This window comes from Macrotis lagotis, chromosome 7 (assembly GCF_037893015.1).
Source record: "Macrotis lagotis isolate mMagLag1 chromosome 7, bilby.v1.9.chrom.fasta, whole genome shotgun sequence".
NCBI classification, from domain to species: domain Eukaryota; kingdom Metazoa; phylum Chordata; class Mammalia; order Peramelemorphia; family Peramelidae; genus Macrotis; species Macrotis lagotis.
Window position 1 is genome coordinate 88561675 of NC_133664.1, and position 26413 is coordinate 88588087.

Sequence of the window (26413 nt, forward strand, 5' to 3'; positions counted from 1 at the left end):
GACCAATTACGCCATACCTTCTACACATATGTGTCTGTGATCCCCTGGGCTAGAAATGGAAGGTCCTTGTAGGGTCTGTGTACTTTGTCTCTGTCTCCCCAGTTCCTAAAACAGTGCCTGGTACCCAGCAAATGTTAAACAAATGTTTGTTAGTATTTATGAAGACAATATATTCCAAGGCATGTTTCAGGACCAAGAACAAAGCTTTTTTTTCTGGGGAGTACTAAGAGACAATGAAAAGTCGCACCACATTATGAAGGAAACTGTGAAAGCCAACAAAGGTGTATGAATGCTAATTAACAGGCAACAGGAAATCAATGGGGATTTTTGAACAGGCAAGTGACATGATCAGATCTATACATGAAGAATTAGTATCATCTGAAGAATTCAAGATAGTAGAGGCAAGAGTATTAGGAGGCTGCTACAAGACTTTGCAAGGATGATAAGATTCTGTACAAGTCTTGGAGTAACTAAGATTGAGAGAATGAGGCAGATGCTAGAAATGTTGTGGAGGCTGAATAAATAAGACTGGTAATTGATTGGCCATTGTAGGTGGGAGTGAGAAAGAGTGAACAGGGAAAACTGAAAGACTAGCTGGTTTAGGTGAGGAGATATTGAATTATGCATGGTTTGAGAATATGTTGAGTTTGAAGTGCTAGTGGAATATAAAAGCAGAAATATCCTGTAGGCAGTTGGAGAAGACTGAAGAGAAATGAAGATTTTGGCACCATCTGTTAAATGTGACAACTGAAAATATAGGAATATAGCAGACTTCCAAAGAAAAGAAGGGAAAAGGACCTGGAAAGGATTATGAGAAGTCTGAGAGCTTTTAGAGAGACTGGAAAACCAGCAGACTTCCAAGAACTATGACCCTCTGGGAGAGAGAGAGAGGAAAGGTGAAGTATAAAGAAGAGGTGGGAGGCAGACATTAATAAATGCTGTAAAGAGTTTTTTACTGAAAGAACTGGTCAATTTACTGAGTTACTGTCAAAAATCATGGAGAATAATGGATTAAAAACATCCTGAATTTCATTATTGATTAGAGAAATGCAAATTAAAACAATTTTGAAATACCACCCTCATACCTCTCAAATTGCATAATATGACTAAAAAGGAAAATGATCAATGCTGGAGGGGATGTAGGAAAACTGGAACACTGATGCATTGTTGGTAAAGTTGTCAATTGATCCAACCTTTCTGGACAGCAATTTGGAATTACTTCCAAAGGGTGATAAAAGTGTGTATACCCTCTGGTCCAGCAATATCACTACAAGTAGATCTGTATCCCAAAGAGCTCATAAAAAAGAGCAAAGACACCCACATGTTCAAAAATATTTACAGCAGCTCTTTTTGCAGTGGCAAAGAATTGAAAATTGAGGGGATGCCCAATAACTGGAGAATGGCTAAACAAATTGTGGCATATGAACGTGATGGGACACGATTGTTCTATAAGAAATCATGAGGGATGGGACTTCAAAATAGTCTGCAAAGACCTGCAAGAACTGAAGCTGAGTGAAATGAACAGAACCAGAAGAACATTATATATACATTAACAACATTAGGTGATGATCAGCTATGATGACCTGTTCATTTCAGCAGTACAATAATCAAAGACAATTCTAAAAGACTTGAGATGGAAAACACCAACATCCAGAGAAGGATCTGTGGAGTTTAAATGTAGACTAAAGTTTAAAGTCTTCAATTTTTAAAAGTTTTCTTATATATTATGTTTTTTCTATCTATTGTTTTTCTCCATTTTGATTTGATTCTTCTCTCACAAGATAACTAACATGGATCTATGTTTAGCATGTACAGACTATGTTGGATTGCTTTCTGTCAGGGGAGGGAAGGAGAAAAATGTAAAAACACAAAACATTGGGGAAAAATGTTTATTGAAAACTCCCATTTCATATAGTTAGATAAATGAATAAAATTCTTTTTTAAAAAATCCTGGTTTTTAAACAATCTGCAAACTATAGGTCAGTGCATTTGTCTTCAATACCTGAAAAAATTCTACAGCATATTATTAAAGAGATGTTATATATAAATTTAGAAAAGGAAGTTGTGACTGCTAAAAGCCAGTTTACCTTAATCAAAAACAAGTCATGCTAAACAAACCTCATTTATTTTTTGGCAGGATAACTAGGATGATAGATCAGGGGAATGCTGTACACACAGTCCTTCCAAGATTTCAGCAAATTATCTAAAAATTCCTTATGCCACTCTTGAGTAGACATGGGAAATGAACTAGAGAAAAATAAAGTTAGCTGGATTTGGAGCTAGTTGAATTCCTATGTAGTAGGATGCTACAGGAACATGTCTATGGCTCCTCTGTTCTACAGTTTTATGGATGACTTGGACAAAGGTGCTTTTCACATTATCAAAAAACAAAATTCAAAGAATGGTTAAGATGGTAGATGACAAAGCTAAGACCTTGACAGGTGAGAAAAGGTGAGAAAAATACAATAGGCATAAATGTAAACTCCCACAATGAATCAAAAGATCAACTTTATATATCAAGACTGAGAAGATGTAGTTACATAAAAAATATCTGGGATTTTTAGTGAACTGAAAGATCAACATGAGTCAACAGTGAGAAAGAAACATTTGAACAATTAAAATTAAAAACTAGTATGATATTCAGAAGGTGGGAAGTGATAGTTTTGAAAGAAAAGAGGAATTATATGTGTTCATCTTAGCCCCAGAAGGTAGAACTTAGAGCAATAGGGTCCTATCATGATCATGATACAGTAGGGGTCTAATAAGGTTTTGAAATAAAAAAAAGTCAGAGAAATAGATTTTGGTTAACTGTAACGGAAAACTTCCTTTAGAAGCTCAGATGGAAAACTTCCTTTAGAAGCTCAGAAATGGTATATTCCCCAGAAGCTTCACTCTAAGTTTAGATCAACAATTCTTGGGTTAGTTATGAAAGGGATTCTACAGATAGTACTAACTGGCTTCAGAGGGTTCTTTCTAACTCAATTCTTTGAAGTCAAAGGTAATCAAAGCTGAACAAAAGAGGCCACTGAATTTGGTTATTAATAGGTCACTGGTAAACTATGAGATTCAGAGTCATTTCAAAAGAATGGTAGTAGTTTTATCCGCATTGCAAATGATTAAGGAATAAATGTTGAGAAAGTGGTGGCACTGGGTATACAGAAAAATTTTTCAAAAGTCTGAAAATAGCTAGACAGAAAGGATAAACGAAAGTTCTTTTGGATTATGAATACTTATTCATGTCTGTAGGCTGTTGGAAAGGAGATAGTGACAAAGAAGAGAGTAAAAATGAATGGGAGGGGGAAAAAATAAATGAGAAAGGAGGGGTGACTGTTAGGACAAGCTCCTGTAAGAAATGGGAGAAATGGTAGCAAAGAATAGGTGGAAAAAGGTGAAAATTTACTAATGATAAATAGGAATACTATTTCTATGGTGTTCAGAGGAAAACAGAAAAGGTGGTTGCTGCTGAAAAGTTTATAAACTGTTGATTCTACTCAGTTACATACCATCACAATAAATACGTTTATAGATTTTCATTATAGACAACAACCCACTGAATACTTTGCTAAAATCATAGAATAATAAAATTTGAGCTGTTTTTAAAGATGAGAAAACTAAGGTTCAGACATTAAGCAATATGTTCAACAGGCACAACATTATAAATAGTTCTTAATGCAGTATTCTTTCCACTGATTTACAGTAGATCATAGAAACACCTGCTCACATCTAAAGAGTTTTCAATAACTTGGCATCTGCTATTGAAAATGTGCAAAGAAATGTACTATCACCACTAAGTCTCTCCAAAGAACTCATTTGTGAGTGTATCTGAGAGTGTAACTCAAAGAGGATGGACAAAAGGATTTAGCAGCCTAAAGAGTTCAGTATCTTTGAGGGTGGAAATGTGAGCCTTTAAAGACTAGGTCAATTCCCTAGAGTTGACTTTTTGACAAATATATGCAAGTCCTCTGTAATTCACCTTTGAGGACAACCAAAGAGCTAGAGAGAAATTTTATACTGGAAGGACATGATCACAGATCTGTCCCTGACACCTGCTAGTAGAAGACTAATTAACAATGAGACTTCAATTCACAAATTGGAGTTCCTGGCTATGAAGTAAAATTTCAATGACCTGAATGTCAAGTTAGGAAACAAGATTTTACATGCAATTATCACCTGTTCTCTTTTGAATTGGATACTGCTATATAGAGATAAGTAAGTAGCCATCCTGTCAACCAAGAGGTACCATCATATCATTAATTATACTTATAACACAGTTCACTATAAAAGTTTTTCTTCTCTATTATTTGTCCAGATATAGTAATCAGTTTTCCTCTAGTTAAACTGATAATAGTAACCGTTATTTCCACTATCTCCATCTGAAGTAATGTTACTTTTCAAATCAAAGTTCTTTCTGGGATCACTGCCACCAGGAACCAGGGCTGTGTCCCCTTACATGTCAGCTTTCTTTTGAACAGCAGCAGCCAACAAGCATGATGGATATCTGGCCAGCAGTAGATGTTTAAGCATGAGAATAAGGGACAGCTGGAAAGACTGAGCTGCTAGCAAGCATGGATACTAGCATGTAGAGTGCAATTTGAAGGTAAAACCAAAAATTAACCCTGAATGGCCAGATTATGCAATTACAATGTATAATGAATGCTCAATACCAGTACAATGAATCTTAATAAGACTGTTCAGAGACAGTTTGACTCTTAAGGCCACAAATATCAGTCACAGTCAAACCAGTTATTGTTTCTACTACTACAATACCATAAAAAAAGATGACTTTATTTATATGGAGAAAGAATTCACCAGAATCATCAAATTAACATGGATATGACACAGATATAGACAAGCCATTTGAAAAGTTCTAAATATTACCTCTTACTATTCATATTCAATTCAATCACATGTTAAATAACTACTATGTGGCAAGTATTAGCAACAAAGACAAAAATAAAAACATAAGGACTTTAAGGAACTTAAGCATTTGAAAAATGTTAATTAGGAAGAAACTGAATGGATAGCTCTGCAACCTTAAGAAAGTTGTCTGATTTCTGGAGAACCTAGGTTCATCAACAACATAAAAGATTTGGCCCAAATATTCTTTAAAGCTCCTTCAAGTTCTTAAAAAACCAATAGGATTAGCCTCTTCTTGTGTTGGTACTAACAAATCTTAGAAATAAAAAATAACAAGTCTAACTCTTCAACAATCCTATATCCCAGACAGAATAAGGAATGAAGAGATAACTAAATAATTAAAATTCCCCCAAACACAATCAAACACAGAAAACCTTGATACAACAAAAAAGGTCAATGGCCCATTTATTCTAGGCAATTTTTGATCTAGCAAATCTGCAGTAAAACAAAGAATTTGAACAGTCCCACTGGACTTGAATGTAACAGGACTGAACGTATACTAAGTAAATCTGGGGCTCACTTTTAAGTAGAAAAGGAAGGCAAAAATAAAGGAGGAGATGTCAGGAAAGGTTGCTACTTGCTAACTTTCATTTAACCATCTACAAATGAACTAATTCTCAACACTATAGTCACATAAATGAATTGGGACCTTGGGCTTGCTGAGTTTTGACAGCTTTCAACATAAAACACAGCATCAAAATAGGACAGCTTGCTCTCCTGCTGGGACATTCTGTACTTCTTTTTTCTCTGTGCAACTACTGGAATAAAGTAACATTTTATTTAGTTTCCTGCCAAATCATTAAAAAATGTATTATCTCAATCACAGGAAAACAGCTGAATTCAATAATTACTTTAATTTTTCATGAAAAATTTTATAGAGACGCATTTCAGAGGGGGCAAGAAAAGGAAAAAAAATTACTACAAGTGAACAATTAATTCTATCTTCACTCAGAAGACATAAGCTACATTTAAAGCTCTCAGGGCACATCTGTTTTAACATAAAAAAAAGTGAGACAAATCAACCTAAATTTATACTAAACATTTTATATTCTCTATCCTTATCATGTGGGTATTTAAAATAAATCATTGACATGGTCATATTTATAAAACCAACTTTATTTAAGAATTGTACTCATTATAAGTTATTAAAAAAACACAAAAAGAGAATCATGGGATATCAAGAATAGTATGGAGATTCAAGGAGCACCTGATCCAACATCCTATTACAACAAATAAAGCCCACCTAAATGGATGGAATGACTTTCCCACAATCATAATTTCATCTTGATGTGACAACTTCCAACCACACATGTAAACTCAATTATAATTTATTGTGTTATAACTCAGAGTTGAATGGACACTTGGCTGTCATCAAGTAAATATAAATCTAAGTCTCCCTAAATCCAGCTTCAGCACTATCGTCTTCTATACTATGTAGTCTCTACTGAGTTAAATATATAGCAGAAGCAGTTTTTGAACTCAGATCTGATATCTTTATCTAATACTGTTCTCATAAGATTTCTATTTTAATGTCCTAAATTTGAAGGGAACATTTCTATTTATTTTAGAATTTCTTAAGCTATTCTAAAAGGGGGTCATATGCTAAACTGTCATATACATTTATGCAGCTTTAAGAAAAACTAATTTACATACATGATAGACTATGTGTTAACAAACGTATTTTACTTTTTTATTTTTAAAATATAACTTGAGTTAACAAAAATCAAACTTCCCTTCTGTAACTCTCCTATGTCTATATCTAAATTTAAATTACACATCCAACTAGCTGTTGCTTCTCTTTCTCTCCTCTCTCTCTCTCTTGTCTTGGGGGTTGGGAAATTGGGGGGAATCAGAGAAGGAAAGAGAAGTAGTGATGACTAGAAAGGCTTCACCTGTCAGCTCCTGGAGTTTAATAAAATAACTATGGAGTGCTTTAAGGTTTGCAAAGAACTTTATATACGTTACTTAATTTGACAGTCAACAATACTGTGAAATAGGTGCTATTATGTCACCATTTTACAGATGAGAACACTAAGACCTTTAAGAGGAGTAAGTCACTTGCTCAAGGTCACATATGTAGTAATCAACCAAGGTAGGAGCCAAGCCTTTCTAACTCCAAGTCCAGTTCTGGTCATGATACCAGAGGTTTCCAACCTGGGGCATGTTTTACCCAGGGAAGTAAAAGAAGCTTGCCAAGGAGGCATGAAAACTATTTGGTAAACAAAGAGTGGTAGTATTAGTGACAAAAATCTGTGGATTGAAGCAGAAAGAGAATAGGAGAAAGAAAGGGGTATAGAACATCTGAAAATTTTTTTTAAAAAAATAATTGATTGCCCCCAATCAAATAAAATGAATTTTTCATACTAAGCTAAAAAAAGTCAGTGACAACAACCTAGTAAAGATGAGCTGAATCATCTTCACAAATAATCATGAAATCAAAATTCATTTCCAGTCTACAAGAGGCACAAAATCTTTGGTAAGTCATTGAGAAAACATATTTCATTCTTATTAAACACAAGACTTTACATTTAGAAAATGTATCTTATTGAATCAGGATTCAGATCTATTCTCAATGAAATTCAAAATAACAAAAAACAGGTTAAGTAGAATGTTATTTCTTTCAAAAACTATACAGAAAATAAAACTGTTAGATAAACATAAGTTTTGCTAATTTGATTATGTTCCATAATATATTTAACATTTTATGACACTAAATTATATTACGTATCAAATAGTTTATGAAAAGTAAAATCAATTCTATTTACATGCATCTATTTATGCATGGTAAATTCTAAAATTTCTTTTCATAATGAATAAGTGGTAATGTTTGTCTTTCATTCATTCTTCATTGATGAAGACCATGACATCAGGGAAGTGATGCTATGACAAGCACATGAACTGAATTTTGAGTTGGGGGGGGGGGGTGCTGGGGGGGTGCTAAGTCAACAGGCTTTCTCCTCCAAAGCCATCTGGGACTAATGGCCAAATATTAATCAGGACAACCAGAGATGGCCCTGGATATGAGACAACCAGGTTAAATGGCTCATCCAATGTCATAAAGATTGTGTCAAATGTCTGAGGCTGGATTCAAATTCCTGTCCTCCAAGGCTAGTGCTCTATCCACTTCAACACTTAGCTGCCCCTAAAAGCCCAGGGATTTGGGGCCTGAAAAATGTTGGGAACCTCTGTGCAAAAAAAGCTAGGTGACCTGATCTCGAGTTAAGATATAGTTATCACAGATTTAAAGCTTAAATGGGACCAGGAAGTATAACATCCTTATTTTAACAAACATCAGTAATTATCAGGTAGAAGCAACATCATCAACACAAACTGCTTTATTTTCACTTGGCTAGCTATACTTAAGAGGAAACTAGTATAAAAATGTAAATCAATATTTCTATTGATTTATAAATAGTATAGAGACAATTACAGTACAAGGAATTTTCCTTCAAATTATCTTCTATTACAGTAGTAGTGACAAAAAGTCAATTCAACAAGCATTACTAAGAGTATCAGGCACTGTTAAGTATAGTTCCCTACCCTGAATCTTACAATCTAATGAAGAAGGTAATACGTACACCCCATGTACAAACAAAACAAACAAACAAACAAAAAAAAAACCAGACAGGATAAATTGCAAAAAATCCCAAAGTTAAAACACTAATTATGGAAGACTGGGAGAGAATTCCTGTAGGAGAAATTTCAGTTAAGACTTGAAGAAAAGGGGCGGCTAGGTGGTGTAGTGGATAAAGCACTGGCCTTGGAGTCAGGAGTACCTGGATTCAAATCTGGTCTCGGACACTTAATAATTACCTAGCTGTGTGGTCTTGGGCAAGCCACTTAACCCCATTTGCCTTGCAAAAGCCTTAAAAAAAAAAAGACTTGAAGAACAGAGGCAGCTAGGTGGCACAGTGGATAAAGCACCGGCCCTGGAGTCAGGAGTGCCTGGGTTCAAATTGGGTCTCAGACACTTAATAATTACCTAGCTGTGTGGCTTTGACCAAGCCACTTAGCCCCATTTGCCTTGCAAAAACCTAAAAAGACTTGAAGAAGACAGTATGCAGAGAAGAAGGGAAAGAGAATTCCAGGCAGGAGGAAAATGGAGGGTTTTTTGTAAGGCAGAATAAACAGTGAGGAGATGGTGCAGAATGGTGAAAGCCAGAAAATTTTTTTATTGATCCTGGAGGTATGAGGAGTTGAATGACTGGGGTTGGACTGGGGAGGGATAGAGAACAGTGACCTATATTTTATGAGGAGCACTTTGATCACTAAATAGAGGATGAACTGGAGTGTGACAAATTTGAGGCAAGGAGAACAGCCCAAAGGTTATTCCAAGTACTTGAAGGGTGAGGCAAGGAGAACCTCTATTAATGGTGGCAGTGTCAGAGGAGAAGAGGGGGTCTATATGACAGATGCTGTAGAATCAGCAAGATGTGGCAACTGATTTGACTATGGGTTGGGGTCCAAGAGTAAGGAATAAAGGATGGCACCTAGATTTCAAGTCTAGGTGACTATGGAAATAGGGATGATACATGAGAGTAATAGGAAAGTGAATGAGTGGGCAGGGTTTAGGGTTTTGTACATCTTGAGGTCAAGATGCCCATAGGCAGTTAAGAGATATATGATTAAAGATCTAGGTTGGATAAATAGATCTGCAGAGAAATAATGTCTGTCCTTCATTTTTGAAGACCATGACATCAGGGAGGTAATAACATGACAAGCAAATGAACAGGATTTGAGTAGGGGGAGCTGTGCTAAGTCACCAGTCTCACTTTCTCCTCTGGCGCCATCTGGGTCCAGTGACTAGATATGAATCTGAACAACAGGAGATAACCCTGGATGGGAGGCAATCTGGGTTATGTGACTTGCCCAAGGCCCAAAGTAAGAGTCAGATGTCTGAGGCCGGATTCAAATTCTCATCCTCCTGACTGCAAGGCCAGTGCACTATCAACTGCATCACCTAGTTGCCTTTTATTTGCATAGAAGACAACTAAATCCATAGGAGCTGATGCAATCAGCAAGAGAAATAAACAGTAGAGAAGGAAAAGAGGAAGAGGGTCCAGACTTAGGACATAGTCACGGGGGATAGTCAAAAGTTGGCAGATGTAAACTGAATGAAGATCCACTAAAAGAGACTGAGTTCAAGTAGGGTGGAGAACCTAGAGAGCAATGTCATGAAAACCTACAAAGAGATTATTAAGAGAGTGATTAAGACTATCAACATAGAGGACTGAAAAGGGGACATTATATTTGATAAATTAAGAGATAATTAACTTTAAAATGTCAATTTCAGTGGAATAATGAGGTTAGAAGTCATAACAAAGAAAATTAAGAAAGGAAAGAAAATGGATGCTGATGGCAGTTTTTAGCCACAAAAAGGAAGATATAGGACAACGATACATGGATAGCACATGGGCATGTTTGCAGGCAGCAGGAAAGCCAGCAGACAGGGAAAGAATAAAAATTAGTGAGAGAGTGGAAATGAAAGAGGAGGCAATCTACTGAAGAAGATGGAATGAGAACACTTGTGCATGTAGAAGGGTTTGTCTTGGCAAGGAGAAAGCCTAACTCTTCATGTGAGAAAGGAGAGGAGGAGAGAATGGCAAAAGACATCTTCCAAGAGATGAACAACTGAGGAAAGGAACCTCTTAACAAATTGCCTCAAAAATTTTAGTAGAGTATATGGCAAGATAGTGAACTGGTTAGACAGATGAAAATGACTGCCTTGCTGTAACATAAGTTTCATGATTTTCTGCAGTTTTGTTCATTAGTACAGAATAAAGACAGTGGATGGTAGGAGTAACCCAAATCTAGGGTTAAGGGGTTTGGGATTGAAAGTTTGGGATTGGAAAAAGGGAATCAAGAAGAAAGGACAGTGCAGAATTGAACTGATTTATTAAAGTGGTGAAACCAGTAAAGGTCTGACAAAGAACTGAAAGGTCGAGGGCCTGGAGATCATAATAAGCAGGAAGGGTTAGGGGTTGGTCATAAAGCAGAGAGGAAAATGGAATAATTAAAAATTATAACCAGAGTTCACAAACCTGGACATCTCAGGAGGTTATTATGTTCATTTAACTGTTCCCAAAAGATGGTAGCCCATATTTTCAAAGGATAATATATGACCTCTATGTGACAGCTTTAAGTTCATTACAGAAGAGTCATCAAAAGTATAATACCAATAAGAACACTTGATTAAAAAGTGCATATTTTTTATCTCCAAAATTCATCTCCTAATACCAACATAATTAATCTGAGTACCTTGTATAAAGTGTTATCACAGCATCTTCATATTAAAGATTGTTAAGGAATAATTTGCATATTAACAACAGAGTAAGTATAATTAAAAAGGAAAACTCAAGGATGAGGAAACTTCCTTTCTGAGAAGAGAACAATATTGAGACAGTGGGGGGGTGCGAGAAAGAGAGAGAAAAAGAGACAGAAAGGGAATGAGAGGAGGGAAGGACAGACAGAACAAAGAAATTAGTTTCTTCACCAAGCTTTCGCTATACCAATGAAATCATAGGTCCTTCACAGTGATTAAACCTTAAGATGAATTAACATTACTATAGATAAAATAATAAAAGACTAAAAAAAAATATGCCTCAAGAATCATTATCTGCACTATCCCCTGAAAAGCTCAATGAAATTTCAAGTTATAAATGCTGACTGGTTAAGAAAGGACAGAAAATAAGAATTGTTTTGGTTCATACATAACTGGCTCGCTAAGTTTATAACTACATCCATAGCAATCTAATTAAGTTGTTAGATTTTTCCTATGTGGATGCCAGAGCAAGAATTCTGGCTCACTAAATAAGTGAGGAGTACACTTGAAACTTTTAAAAATAGTGATCATTCACTAGTGTATAATTTCTTGGCAGATACTGTATACTGACAAAGTTCCAAGTTTTTCCTAGACATTGAATGCTGCAATAAGCAGGTTCTTACATACAAAGAACAATTCAATTATTGTTATTACAGACAAGTTCAGGCTTTGTATATAGTGAGGAAAATAAAACTGCTTCTCTCTTCATAAGTAAGACTCATAAATACAAGATAAGAAATGACTAACTGTGCTAAGGGGCCTAAGGGTCACAGTGAGTTAAAAGATGAATACAAAAAAATAAGAGTGCTATTAAATGAGTAAGGCAGATATCTGAAATGCCCAAATATTTTGGATCAGAACCATTATGCAATCCTTCCAACAGCTTAGTATCAATCAGGTATTTACCAGAGTATCTGGCCCAATCCTAGACTGCAATTTGAAAGCTACAGAATTGTCATATATGTGGGTTATCAGCCCTATAACATAAATAATAATCCTTGAATACAGGTTCATCCATGGTCAGAGGGGAAAAAAAATCAGTCCATTTCCAAATATAAATAATTATAAATTTTCAAAAATATTAATTAAACTATCAATGTTTTGAATCAGTTAATAAAAGTGTGAACAGAAGACCAAATATGGCCGCAAAAATTTTGCTAACATTTCATTATATCATTTTGTCACAATGTATACATTTTAAAAATCACACTTTCAGTCTATGGAGCCTAGAGATGAAAAAGAGCTAACAAGTAGAGTAATTGTAATAAATATTAGTACTTTAAATCCAGGAAAAGGAATGAGGAAGGCAATGCCGACCTGATTTCTGAATAATTTTATTCTTTAATTACAATGCTTTTGTTTTGTGGACATTAAATTTTCCATCTAGGTAGTTTGAATTTTTACAATTCAGAATGATAAGCTAAAAGTAATTATTATTTAATAGCTTCATTAGTAAAACCTTTGAGTATGATTGGTTCGCTCCCTCTCTATTTTACACTAACAACACATAATAAAGTATTTTTATTAAAGAACATAACTTATAGAGAAAAGTCCCAAAGAAAGAATTTCTAAAGAAAACTCACTCAAACTAGATTGAAAAAAAAATATTTTGGATCTTCTAAAAGGACAAAGGCAATTTTTATACACATAGATATGTGTTATAATAGGATTCTTCATAACTAAAGGTTTATTATTTTGTGGCACTATACATAAAGCCTTTTCTAAACTTCTTAATAGGAAAACAATCCAAGTAACCACTAAGTATTGTTCAAAGTATAATTCTTCCCTTGTGGGGAGGGCAAGTTGAAATCACCTATAAATTAAAATCAATTTAGTCCATAGATTCTCCAATCTTATGATCCACTTTCTGTTTGTTTTTAAGGGTGTGGGGGAGAAGTGAGTTTAGGACAATAAGATGACCTTAGGTCTACTAAATCCTTTGCATTATGAAAGAATGCTTCAAGAATTTTGGGGCTCATTGGACCTGAGGAAATGACAAATTAATTTTTCTCTCTGGTATGTCCTAGGCATACTGATATTCATCAAAACACAAAAGCAAAACAAAAGCAGCCCAATGTGAAAAGAGATTAATATCAATTTGTTTAACCAATTAAAAGTAGGTAAAAGCTGATTTACATGACTATAAGAGAGGCAAACTATTTCACTCAATTTTTTTATTTTTCTTTAATAAAGTTCTCTGTGTATTTTAGGATTGTGCTAAATGAAACGCCAAATCAAGGAGAAACAATCACAAAATTTGTAAACTTACCCCTCCTGACAATTTAATCACCCTGACTTTGGAGCTGACATGTGGCCCATCTCCACTACCACTGTTGGCCCGCTGCATGACAGTCCTTTTCACTCCAGGTTTCATTTCCTGGGGTTGGCCTTGTATTGATGCCACTCTGGTAGTCTGTGTTGGGGTTGGCAATTCATCCATGTCAGGAGGCTTTGTTTGAAGTACCTTGTGAGATGGCTGGGGCTGAGTTTGAGGTACTGTTCTATTCTGTCTCAACTGTTTCATTGGTTTCATTGGTTGTCCTTGGTATTGTAAATTAGCACCAGCTTGTACAAAATTTGAAGTTTTGGGTTGAACATTTGTAATAGTGATGTCTTGCTTTTTTACAAGAAGTCTATTTTTTACATTTTGTCTAACTTGTGCACCAGGATAGGGTAGCAGTGGACTCCCGTTGGTGGGTGAGAGTGACGTTTGTTCTTCCTGCTGTACTGGGGGCTGTGGGGTATAAGGCTGCTGTTGTGCAAGTCTTTCAAGTAATTCCCTCTTTCGAGCACCAGCCTGCTGCTGCCGTCGTAGTTCCTTTTGTTTCAAGATTTCTTCTCTTAAACGTTTCTGCTCTTCTATCTTCAAACGGTACAATCTGGTTTCTTCATCTTCATCAGGGAACTAAATAAGGAACAAACAATTTTTGTTAATATAGTGAATTGTATGCAAGTCAATCCAAACAACCAATCAGAACTACTAAGAAAACATATCTTCCCAGAACCGTTCATACATTTTATGTAAAACCATTTAAATCTGCTTTAAGTTTTTTTTCCCTAGGATTTATTGCCTATTTAAATATAACTTCCTTGCCTCTGGAAAGGAGAGGAAACTCTGTTAAAGCTAATTTGGGAATCTTATCAGAATATTAAAAATGAAATCATGTAAATTTCTACTCATTTTGAAGTTTCTGAAACCAATTAAAGTATTCATTTAAGTTATCAAAATATGTTTCAAATGGAAATGGCAACAATACCAAGGCAACCCGCTGTCACACACAGGTTTTATCTTGCTCTTTTCTGACAAACTAACAAAAGGTAGGGTAGTAAATGACCTGAAAGGCCCTGATTAGAACTATTGATTTTTCTTACAGAATTTTCAGGCTGATCTGAAACTCATTTGTCACACAATAATTGGTTATAATGAACAGCACAAGTCAATCTCTCTGACCTTGAACTCATGCACTCTCTTCAGAATCAAAATGTTACCAAATGCAGTGCCGGAATATTAATGGTATATATGGAATCCTTTAATATTCTAGTCGAAAGCCTTTTTAAAAATCACTATACAGTGTGTCAAATAACCCTTGTAGAGGTTTTGCAACTCTAAAAAAACAGAACTTACAAGAAAATAGGATAAAAATCAATAGGAAATATTTAAAGAAATTTATTCTGAGTATATATTTTCTAAAAAAGATACAAATTTCCCCCCTAGTGTATGCATCAAAGAAAATATCATTTCATCTACCCATTATCTATTTGGCAACCACAAAATCTGAAATATTGTAAAGAACCAGGAACTAAGATAAAAAGACCTTTGTGCAAGCAAAAGTATCTAGACAATTAAACTCATACATACATTTCATACATTCTCACTAAACATCTATTTATTCTCATTAAAACACATTTCTGACAAGATTAGTTATTCAGGTTCCAAACAGCAGATAAACAGAAAATTAGAAGGAAGAAGGTAAATCTACAAAAATGAGAGGTGACAGGAGAACAGCAAAACTATCAAAAATAGAAAGGAAAGTAGCCTAAGGTTGTCTAGATATAAGGTGATCAGATCTAGACAGGAGTCTCAATGGCTATTTTATTACTCTATTACAAAAGAGTATAACAATGATATCAAATCATCAAGAAAAAAGTTTAAAATGTGGACAATCAGTGTGCCGTCTCAGAAAAGCATACAAGTTTATAACATTTTAAAAAAGCTTTGATCAGACATGCCTGTGATCAAAGGGTTAATTCTTCAGTTAACCAAAAGAACTCATTTCTTAATAGTTTGAGATAGTTCTGGTTACAGGGTAATGAGAATTGTCAATCTGTTCTCAATTATCTGTTTGTCAATGAGTCACAATAATATATTAACTTCATTCTGCTCCTCATAACTATCCATCATTTGTACAAGTTTTGGAAAGTTAAGTCAATGGCAACAATAATCTGTATAAAAAAGAGTGGTATTAATTTTTTAAATGTCAAATGGCAACAATAATCTGTATAAAAAAGAGTGGTATTAATTTTTTAAATGTCAAATACAAATAAAGTTGTAGGAAGCTATTATTCTCCTCCATTAGTGCAGAAAATATTGACACATTTTATTAAGCTATTAAGACATTTACTGCCCAAAAATACATAAATTCATAGTTATGTAACTTCTCATAACTTATCAGGCAAGCACTATTTGGTCCCGATACACTGCCTTCAATACTCTCAAAAAAAAAAAAGCAACCACCAACTTATTAAAAAATAGATTAAACTGTTATTATGAAATGGGTGAAATGATATGGGAATATGTCATCAAGATAACCATACCCAAAGAACAGCTGGGAAAAAAAATTCAAAGAAAATTCATTTCTCTGCTTATGAACTATTATAGAACTGGTAAATTTGATTTATTCAAATATATTTCTTTCTTTGCCTTAAGAATTTCTTTTAAAGTAGAAGTTTCCAAAACCAGTCTACTTTTTTAATCTTATAGGGAAATTTACACACATATGAGAATTTAAATTTTTCTAAATCAAACTACATTCTAAATATACTAAGGCATCTTGGTATTTAAATGAAACCTTTAATAAAAGTTAAGAATTATTTCTACAAAGCAAAAATAACAAATTTATTTTATTAATTCTAACTACTACATACTTGTTTAGCTTTATAACAAGCAAAATAATAGAGATTTTTTCCTATGAAGATGTTATGAATATTATACTTGACAGCTGAAGGTAAAGAGATTAACATTAAACACAAATAAAATACATGTAGAACAATTTGACTCTGAAAATTAATTTTTGGATGTGTATTAAGTACCATAAAGTAGGTTCTTAAAAGAATTTTTTAACCCAAAAAAGATGATTCTAATTCACATGAGTTTCTGAATTAAAGTCACTAGCCAGGACTAAAAATATTACCTGGATAGCCTAAGATTAACAAAATGGAAAAAGCATTAAAGATTGCCAAAACCTTAGGTTAAGGAACAAAAAAAATAGAATTTTAGTAGTGTGAACAATGTTCTCCCATTACTCTTTTTTTTTTATTTTGCTTTGCTTTTGTCAGGCAATGGGGATTTGGCCAAGGTCACAAAGCTAAGTTTTGGGTGTCAGAGGCTGGATTTGAACTCACATCCTCCTGATTCCAGGTTTGGTGCTCTATCCACCATACCATCTAGGTACCCCCTCCCATTACTCTCTTAAAAGAGTAACACACTTCTTAGTCTTAGCTAGAATTGATGTCAACAAAGACATCTTTGAAAAAAATAGAAATTTAAATATATCAGCAAATGACTTTTAGAATTTGTTGGTCTCATTCAGACTGCCTTGGCAGTTAACTTTACTAATATAAAAGTTGTTGACAATTTAAGGATACATCAACTAGTTTCCTCACCTAAAAACTACTCAACATCACCACAGCTACATCAGCCCCTCCAAATTAAGTAAATTCCCCGCAACTCCCCAAATCAATTTTATCTCTTCCCAATGTATCACTGTAAATAAATGTCAACAAGCAAGATTAAATTCTTAGGGTATATCAGATTCAAAACTTGGAACCTTGAGATCATTCATTTTATACCACATTTATTCCATTTATTTCTTTTGATTACAGTAATTATACATTACATAGTTATATAAATATCTACTTTTTTCTTTTTACCAAATAATTAATCGTTGGCTAAAACTATGTCAGGTGTGACAAAACAAAAAAAATGGCATAAAGACCAACTGCACAAATAAAGGAATCAAAATGGATTATGTACACATAGATGAAAAGTGTGTTATTTGCTATAGTTTAAAGAATTACAAGCTTGGAGAAGGTGAAGATTTACTTCCAATCACAAAGTCAGGAAAGAAATACAAATGAGGGGAGGTTGAATTAAGATGGTCTGAGTTTCCTTCCAGCTCTCCCATCTATGATACTGTAACTTTATACAAAAAGGGGATCTTTGGATAAAGGAGGAAATTATCAAATTGAATACATGATAGATTTTAAGCATGGGGTACAAAGAGCTGGTGGCAGAAGTAAGTCTCTGTAGGGAAGCAGAAGGGAGAGCCTAGATATAGGTTTAAGCCTTAGCCATCAGTGACAGGAAGCCACACTTTTCAGAAAGTGACATGAAAACTAACTACTCACATTTTTCTTTGAGAGAACCATACCTACATATATCAATCTGAAAAATGAATACACAGAAAACAGGAAAGTAGTAAAGACAGAAATTAGTCCTGTTGATTAATAAGTAATATGTTGTTCAAACTTAACAGATAGATGGACAAAAGATGACAGAAAAAGAAAGGACTAACTCATGAAAGGAAAACTTGATCTTTTTGTAGAAACCAAGACAGTGAAGAACTAAAGATAGATAAATATGAGGTTTGAGAGGTAGAAATATTTAACCCCAAAAGTCTTACCTCTGGTTCTGTTTTCACTTCTACTTTAGCTTGAACCACAGGGCTGACTGGTTTAACTTTCATTTCAGCCTTTCCCTGTGGGGTCCTGACACCTACAACAGACCTTGAAGGGGGTGGGGTGCTTGAAATTGGTTTCACTTGTGCTGCAGGTGTAGCGGAGCAACGGTTGTTACTCATTTCTATAACATGGGATGGTGCTATTGGTAATTCACGCAAATTGCTATTTCTTGGAGCAGTTGGCTGCATTTGCTGAATGGGCCGCTTGACAACATTCTGTGAAGCAGCACTCTGTCATAAGAAAAAAAGATAATTTCTAATCAAAAATAGATACTTGTGAAAAAGAACCCAAAAGTACATAAACAATAAAATGATACCATGGAGTAAAGTCTCCTCACCTTAACCTCACTATTTTACACTACAATTTAAGCACATTGAAATCTATGACCTAATAAAGCACCATAAATATTTTCTAATTCTCTGCAAGGGATTCTCAGCTATGCTTTAAAAACTTATGCAATACCAGCTGACAAATGCACCAAACAATGGAGGTGTCAGTCCAGCAAGTATAGATATATTCAATGTTGGACTCATACTTCTATCTAAATTGGACAAGCTAATTTTTCAGCTTTAAACATGTGATTTAAAGTTCATTTAGCATGAAAAGAATTTTCTATCACAAGAGATAAACCTTGGTGTTAAGCGTTTTAATAAAATGACCACTAACAATGGTCTAAAAAAGAATATTCAGCACACATGGGTACAGGCCACAGCACAAGCTCAACAGTGAGTATGATCTGAACAAAATTAAAATACTACTGAGAAAAATTTAATAACGTAAAGATTATGTGTGTTTTTCTAAGTCACTATATAGCTTGCAGAGATACTTATGAATAGTTTAGTGGACACTTATTTCTATTTGAGTTTGACACAACTGCCCTAAAGAACATTCTTAAACATGCACATACACATACCTGCCTGAGCACCCCAACACATACCCCCCCCACACACAAATAGAAGGTGTTTCCAGAAGACTCCTGAGATGGAAAACCACTGTGAAATAGCATTTTTTTTTCAAACCAAAGGCAACAGGAATACTAAATTTCATTTTTCTACTGGTATCTTCAGTGCCTATCACAGAGAAGGTGGATAAGAGTGGTTGAGCTCTGAGATTATTTCGATTACATGATTTACACATAGAACTCATAAAATCTCCTGGTAATGTTTACAAGAAGATAAGGAGCATAACAATCTGCCTTCCCATTATAGATAGCCCCATTAACAAATTATTCACTGAAGGGACAGAGGGGAAGCTTTTAAAGAGTAGTTGTAAATGATAAAGCTATAGCTCAAAGTAGTTCAATACTTTAAAAGAAGGCAATGAGCAATCTATGTTAGATCTAAGACTAGAACTCAGGCATCTCTGTTGAAGCTCAGTATCCTTTCCATTTAATTAATCAGGTAATCAAATTCTTTCTTGTTCCTGACAAGGGAAATCAAATAGTCTTCTCTCCTTTTGCACAATTTCAGTACTTCCAGAGACAAGAATTATTTGTACTGCTCTATAGGCCGTCCAAAGTGATATACAATTACAATAGTAATGCAATTTAAGTATTCAGAACTATAAATCTTAAACAAAAGTGGAGAAACTATATAAAAACTTAAAATTTCTTTCTAATAGTCTATTTCATGAACCTATCCCTCCATGTACAACCATTCTTTAAAAAATCTGAAGCTTTAACAGCAACATGGGGGTGATGATCAGCCCTGATGGACTTGCTCATTCCATCAGTGCAACAATCAGGGGCAATTCTGGGGTATCTGCAATGGAGAATACCATCTATATCCAGAGAAAGAATTGTGGAATTTAAACAAAGACCAAAGACTATTACCTTTAATTTAGGAAAAACCCCAACATTATCTTATTATGTAATTTTGCTCTCTTATGCTTTATTTTTCTTTCTTAAGGATATGATTTCTCTCTCATCACATTCAACTTAGATCAAATGTAGACCATGGATACAATGTAAAGACTGTCAAATTGCCTTCTGTGTGTGTGTGGGGGGGGGGGGGGGAAGAAGCAAGATTAGGGGAAAAAATTGTAAAACTCAAAAATAAATAAAATCTTTCTTAAATGACAAACAAAATAACCTGAAAATTATTATTTTTTCTTAGAAAAAAGTGTGTGTCTATATGTGTATGGTACATTTCCAAACACATATATATAATAAGATATATACATACATACAGATGCATGTACACACAACTGAAGTTTTCTGGGAAACTTAGTGGGAAACATAGTCAGGAGAAATATAATAAACGTTAGATTATTGTGGAAAAGCTATTACTTTAAATTATATGACTTAAAAGAATTCAAAATATTGATTTATACTCACATGTCTTGGACCCTGCCGCTGAGGGCACTGCATTCTATTATTATTTTGCTGGGGCTGAGGAGTCTGCATGTGAGGCCTAAATGGTGGCTGAGACATGGGCATCAGAGGTGGTGGCGGGACAGAAAGGTGATGGTGATGTTGATGCTGAGGCTGATGCTGCTGAGGTTGGTGCTGAGGCTGGTGTGGTGGTTGGTGCTGAGGTTGGTGCTGGGGCTGATGTTGGGGCTGGTGTGGAGGCTGATGCTGGGGTGGAGGCTGATGTGGAGGTTGATGAGGAGGTTGGTGTTGTGGCTGTAGCGGGGGCTGGTGTTGGGGCTGATGCTGATGATGTTGTGGTTGATGCTGGGGCTGCTGTTGTTGATGTTGGGGCTGCTGCTGCTGCTGAGGCTGAGGCTGGGGTTGATGTGGTGGAGGCAATGGAGGATGCAAGGGTCCCTTCATAATTCAGTAAAAAAAGAAGGAAAATCATTTAAGATACATTTTCACATTATACTCTTATATCAATTTCTTAGAAAAAAGTCAATCTTTTGAGACCAACTTTATTTTTATTTTTTTTTGAAAGGCAATGGGGTTAAGGGACTTGCCCAAGGACACACAACTAGGTAATTATGAAGTGCCTGAGGCAGGATTTGAACTCTGGTCCTCCTGACTTCAGAGTCTGTGCTTTATCCACTGTGCCACCTAGCTGCCCCATGGGGCCAACTTTAGATGGTCCAAATGAAGTTTCATTTTAAGATTTGCTACAGTGACTATAATATACTCATTCTCCTTTATACTAGACTTTCATCTTAAAACAACAATAATTTTTCCTATTTTAATGACAAAGTTAATCTCTTTTATAATTAAGATAAATTTCATTCCTCAGTATGTATACTTATTGAATCTATAAAATGTGTTGAGAGGTTGAACTAGAAAATGTCTCAGATATTTTCATAATGAACTTAAAGTAAAATAGAAGATTCTTTTATATGAAAGGCCCTATAAATGTGGGGCATTATATCAAATTTAAGATGCATTTTTATCAGCAGAGGGCACTCAAGACTTTCTAATAGTAAGTGCACAGCAATATTTTTTGTCCAGAATACATTCAAATCTTCACAATATATCCTTCAGGAGTATAATTTTAATTAACAACTTCACAATTCTCCCAAAATTAACTAATTTAAGAAATCATTACAATGGTGAACAAAATACAAAAATTTCTAATTTAATTAGCAGTAAAATAAAATCTTAACTTTAATTTGCACATTTCCAAAAGAGGTTATTGCTGTTGATTTTCAAATACCCCTTCCACAAGTTAAATTATTACATTTATAAAAACAGCAAATAATGCACTTATAAGACTACCTTTTCTTACTATCAATTTAATCAATACCCATAACAAGTCATATATGACTTTAAATGTCAAATTTGTACACATTTGTTTTAAACAAAATCAGTTTTATTCATCTTCCCATACCTGCATATTAGGTTGTGTGTGTGTTGGAAGAAATGGCTGTCCTGGGCCAGGTAAGAATGGTTGTCGAGGAGGAATGAAAGGACGTGTATTTGCAGAGCCCGGTTGGTTGAAGTGAAGAATCCCCACTGGACCTGGAGGCTGAATGTTTGGTCTTACAGGCCTTTCTCTGGGAAATACTGGTTGCTGTCCCTGCTGATTAAATGCTGGTCCAGGTTGAGTAAAAGGCAAGGGATTCTGGGTAGGAACAGGATGACTGCTGTTAAGAATCGTGGGAGGTGGTGGTGGTGGAGGGGGACTTCGTTGTTCAAACAAAGGATGGCTCGGGAACCTTGGTTCTCCTGAAACTAAATATTACAAAGCATATTATCTTCCTAATAGAGAATATGAATATCTTGGTACAATCTCAAGATAAAATAGAACTATGTTAACTAGTTCTAATGGTTCTACAAAGTTGAAGGTTCAACTCAAGACTCGAAATTTTCCCCTTTCCTACCAAAATCATGTCAATGAGTATTTTCTTTTAATATTAAGTATAAACTAATGAAATTCAAGTATACAGCTTAACATATTAGTGTATTTACTTTTTTGTTACTTTTTCTTAAAGGTTCTTCTGTATTTCCTTAATGTACTTCATTTACTCATGATCACACATTTGAATATTTATCATACTGCTTAGATGGAAATGAAAATTTATTTTAAAAAATAAGCAAAATGAAAACTTAATGGGTATTTTTTATCAGCCCATCCCTTTCTTGTTTAATCTCTCATAAATTAGATTCCAAATAAAATTTTCCTCAACTGATGTTACTGGAATAAGGTTAAATATCAAAGGATTAAAAAAAAATCCCAGATGTTTGGTTGAACTGAATTAAAACAAAAAACTGTGGACAATCAATTTAATAACCATGAACATATTTTGCAAACAATGTTACCTGAAACTACATAATCAAAAATAAATGAATGAATGAATGAATAAATAAAATAAATAAGTGAATAAATTAATAAATAAAAGAGAAATTACAAATTTCCTTATTCATGTACCTCCTAAGAAGAAATGGTCTCTGTCCTGAGGAGGTGGTGGGGCTCTCCATTGGTCCTGGAGAGGAAGTCGTGGGGGTTGGTTGAAATTGGTAGGAACAGGCCCAGGAGAATGTTGTGGAAATTCTGGAGGAACCTAAATAAACAATAAATGAGTTGAATAAATAAACACATAAATAAATGAAACCAAATCATGAAAAGGCATGAAAATTCACCAGCACTTGAGCTAAAGTTTTTCTCTGAAATCACTGATTTATCAGTTATTTTTAATATTCATTATAAGTAGGCAATCAAAAAAAAAGGCAATGATGCCACAATATTAAACAATATATCCACAAGTGAATTCAATGTTTTAATATCATAGGCACCACAGGAATGCTATTTTTCTCAAGCTTATTGAAATCCATGCAATTATTGACCTTCTTTCCCATTAATCCAAAAGGATGGATTGTCTACTTTGGAAAATGCTACTGACATTTATCTTTTTAAACCATGTTATTCTTTGCCATCTATTTGGTCAACCTTAAGCTATAGAAATGAAGCACCTTTAGAGTTCAAATGAAAAAGAAATACGTTTTGTAGAAAAACAAAATTTTTAAAATTTAATAAAACCATATATTTTTGAAAATGTATATAATTGTTAAAAAACAAATTACTATAAATATTTAATAATGAATATAAACTGGTTTGACAACCTCAACAGTAGCTAACATATGCTTAGCATATTTTATGGTTTACAATGCATTTTAAATGTGTACATTAGTTGTTCCTCACAACAACTTTGTGAGGTAGGTTATTAATATTATTATCTCATTTTAAGGATGAGAAAGTTGAGGCTCAGGGTAGTTAAGTGACCTTTCCCATTGGTTACATACTTAGTAAATTAAGAAAAAAAGCTCTATTTATTAAGCAATTAAAGATATTAGTTATAGATTTTGACTTGTATTAAATAATTAGAATTGGAATACTTTAGAGATCTTATATTCCCAACTGCTTCATTTTACAATAGCAGAGACTCCAGGACACACATGTAAACAAGTAAAAATATGATAATTTCAGAAGGGAGTAAAGATAAAGTGGAATAACAAATGAGGTGAATTTTGAATACAACAGGGAAAACTAAAAGGTAGGGGGTAAGATTAGAGAGCATTTCAGGCACTAGCATCATCCCACACATGCCAAGAAAAGGAGGTATCAGATAGAATGACCAATTTGAGAAAAAGTAAGTAGGTCAATTTTGCTGGAAGGTAGAGTAGGTGAAAGGGAAAAATATGAAATATATCAAGATAATGTAGGCTGGAGAAATAATGGCTAAAATGACAAGCTGAGAGATTTGCATTTTACCCCAGGAAAAAAAAAAGGAAATCACTGAAGATTCTTAAATAAGCAAGTGATATGATCATTCTTGTGCTTTCAGATAGACTATAAAAGTCATAGTCTAGGAAGAGACAGACAAATTAGGGGAATACTACAATAAGAGGTAATGCTGACCTGAAACAAGATGATGATTTAGTAACTTGAGAGAAAAGAATGAGGGAAAATAAGCTACAGAAGTAAAATCGCCATGACTTAACTGACTGGTTATAGGAGGACTTTGGGGGAGAGAAGGGAATGATTACAATTATGAACCTAAAAATTATGTAACTAGAAAGATGGTTGCACTTCCATCAAAAACAGAAACGTATTCTATTGTTCTATTAGAAACCAGGAGGGATGGGAATTCAGAGAAACCTGGAAGGATCTGCATAAACTGATGCTGAATGAGATGAGCAGAACCAGAAAACACTGTACAACCTAACAGCAACATGGTGGTAATGATCAATCTTGATGGACTTGCTCATTCCATCAGTGCAACAATCAGGGACAATTTTGGGCTGTCTGCAATGGGAGAATACCATCCGTATCCACATAAAGAACCGTGGAGTTTGAACAAAGACCAAGGACTATTATCTTTAATTTAGGGGAAAAAAACTGGTATCTTTTTGTCTGATCTTGCTATGTCTTATACTTTATGTTTCTTCTTGAAGGATATGATTTCTCTCTCATCGCATTCAATTTGGATCAATGTATATACCATGGAAACAATGTAAAGACAAGTAAATTGCCTTCTGTGGGGGGGAGGAAGTAAGATTAGGGGAAAAATTTTTTAAACTCAAAGTAAATAAAATCTTTATAATTAAAAAAAAACAGAACGTATGAGGGAAGGCTATATTTAGGGATAAATGAAGAGTTCTACTTTGAAAATATTTAATTTATTTTGCCTAATGGAGATTCAGATGGAAATGGTTAAGAGCAATAAGTGATACAGAATTGGAGCTTAAAGAGAAAAGGGTCAGATATATATTCATCTGGGAGCCATATACACAGAGATAACTGTACCCCAAAATCACCAAGGAGTCAGGGCTGAGCCTTAGGTCTCATAATTTAGGGGTAGGAAATAAGCAGTTGGTAAGTCAATAAAGAGGATAGGCATTTCACGTTTCACCTAATACACAGTCTTCTGCTATAGAAGATCTAGGAGGCAGTACAGTCATGAAAACCCAGTAAAGATACAATGTCCAGGAGGAACAGTCAAGTTTCAATTAATGAAGAGAACAAAATAAATCATTACACAGAAATGGTCACCATATTTAACAGTAAAAATAAGTGTGTGTATATGGCTTTTTGTTTTTTAAGGTTGTTGACTATGAAAGGGAAGAGAGAAAGTGAAAGCAGAGTCAAGTGAAAGATACTTAAGGAGAAGAAAAACCAACTGTTAGAAAGTAACTGGGAAGCAGTCATTAGATAGGAAAGGGGTTAATTCTGTGGGAGGGACGGAGGAATGGTCCAAGGGGATGATGTAACTTAGTCTCTCCTCCCCTAAAGAAACTTGACTCTACTATTCTTTTCAAAGCTACAGTCGGATTTCTTTCTTCCCTTTTATCTTCAAAAGTCCAAAACAAAGACACACCATCTACACTGAGTGCCTCATGGGCAAAGACCACTTTTTTTTTTGTCTTTGTGCTGGTGGCACCTAGTACAGAACCTAAAAACAAACTATTTTGCTAATTGTAATAACTTTCTCTAAAGAAGTAAAGTCAGATTTTTCATAGGTAACAAATTGCATGTAAAAGTTTTGGGGACACACACCTTTCTCTTCCTTCCTCTCACTTGCAGATTTAATTATTTATACTTCTAAACCTTGCAATTATCTGCTATATTATCAAATACCTTCACCTGCCTAAAATAAACTAGGGAGAAAATGAAAACTAAGCTCATTAACTTCAGTTAATGTTTTGAATGAACCCAGCTTTCAGTTTATTTTGAATCTGTTGATCTGAAAAGTCTAGATTTATGCATGCTTTATTTATTTATAAATAAGATGTTGCTGCTAAGTGGAGCT

The 26413-nt window shown here is 34.5% G+C and overlaps 1 protein-coding gene across 8 annotated transcripts in view; it reads right to left on the bottom strand.

The window, feature by feature from the left end:
• The window catches only part of RBM33 (RNA binding motif protein 33), a 166521-nt gene that overhangs the window by 52126 nt on the left and 87982 nt on the right, over positions 1 to 26413 (bottom strand). For all 8 annotated transcript variants that reach the window (XR_012470034.1, XR_012470033.1, XM_074193284.1 and 5 more), the window contains 5 exons: positions 23035 to 23167; positions 21994 to 22337; positions 20535 to 20969; positions 18142 to 18429; positions 13509 to 14144 (listed from right to left, as the gene is read on the bottom strand). Coding sequence is in view for 6 of the 8 variants with exons in the window: in XM_074193284.1 (XP_074049385.1) it covers positions 13509 to 14144; positions 18142 to 18429; positions 20535 to 20969; positions 21994 to 22337; positions 23035 to 23167 (1836 nt within the window). In the remaining 2 variants the exon portion in view is untranslated. The remainder of the gene's footprint in view (positions 1 to 13508; positions 14145 to 18141; positions 18430 to 20534; positions 20970 to 21993; positions 22338 to 23034; positions 23168 to 26413) is intronic.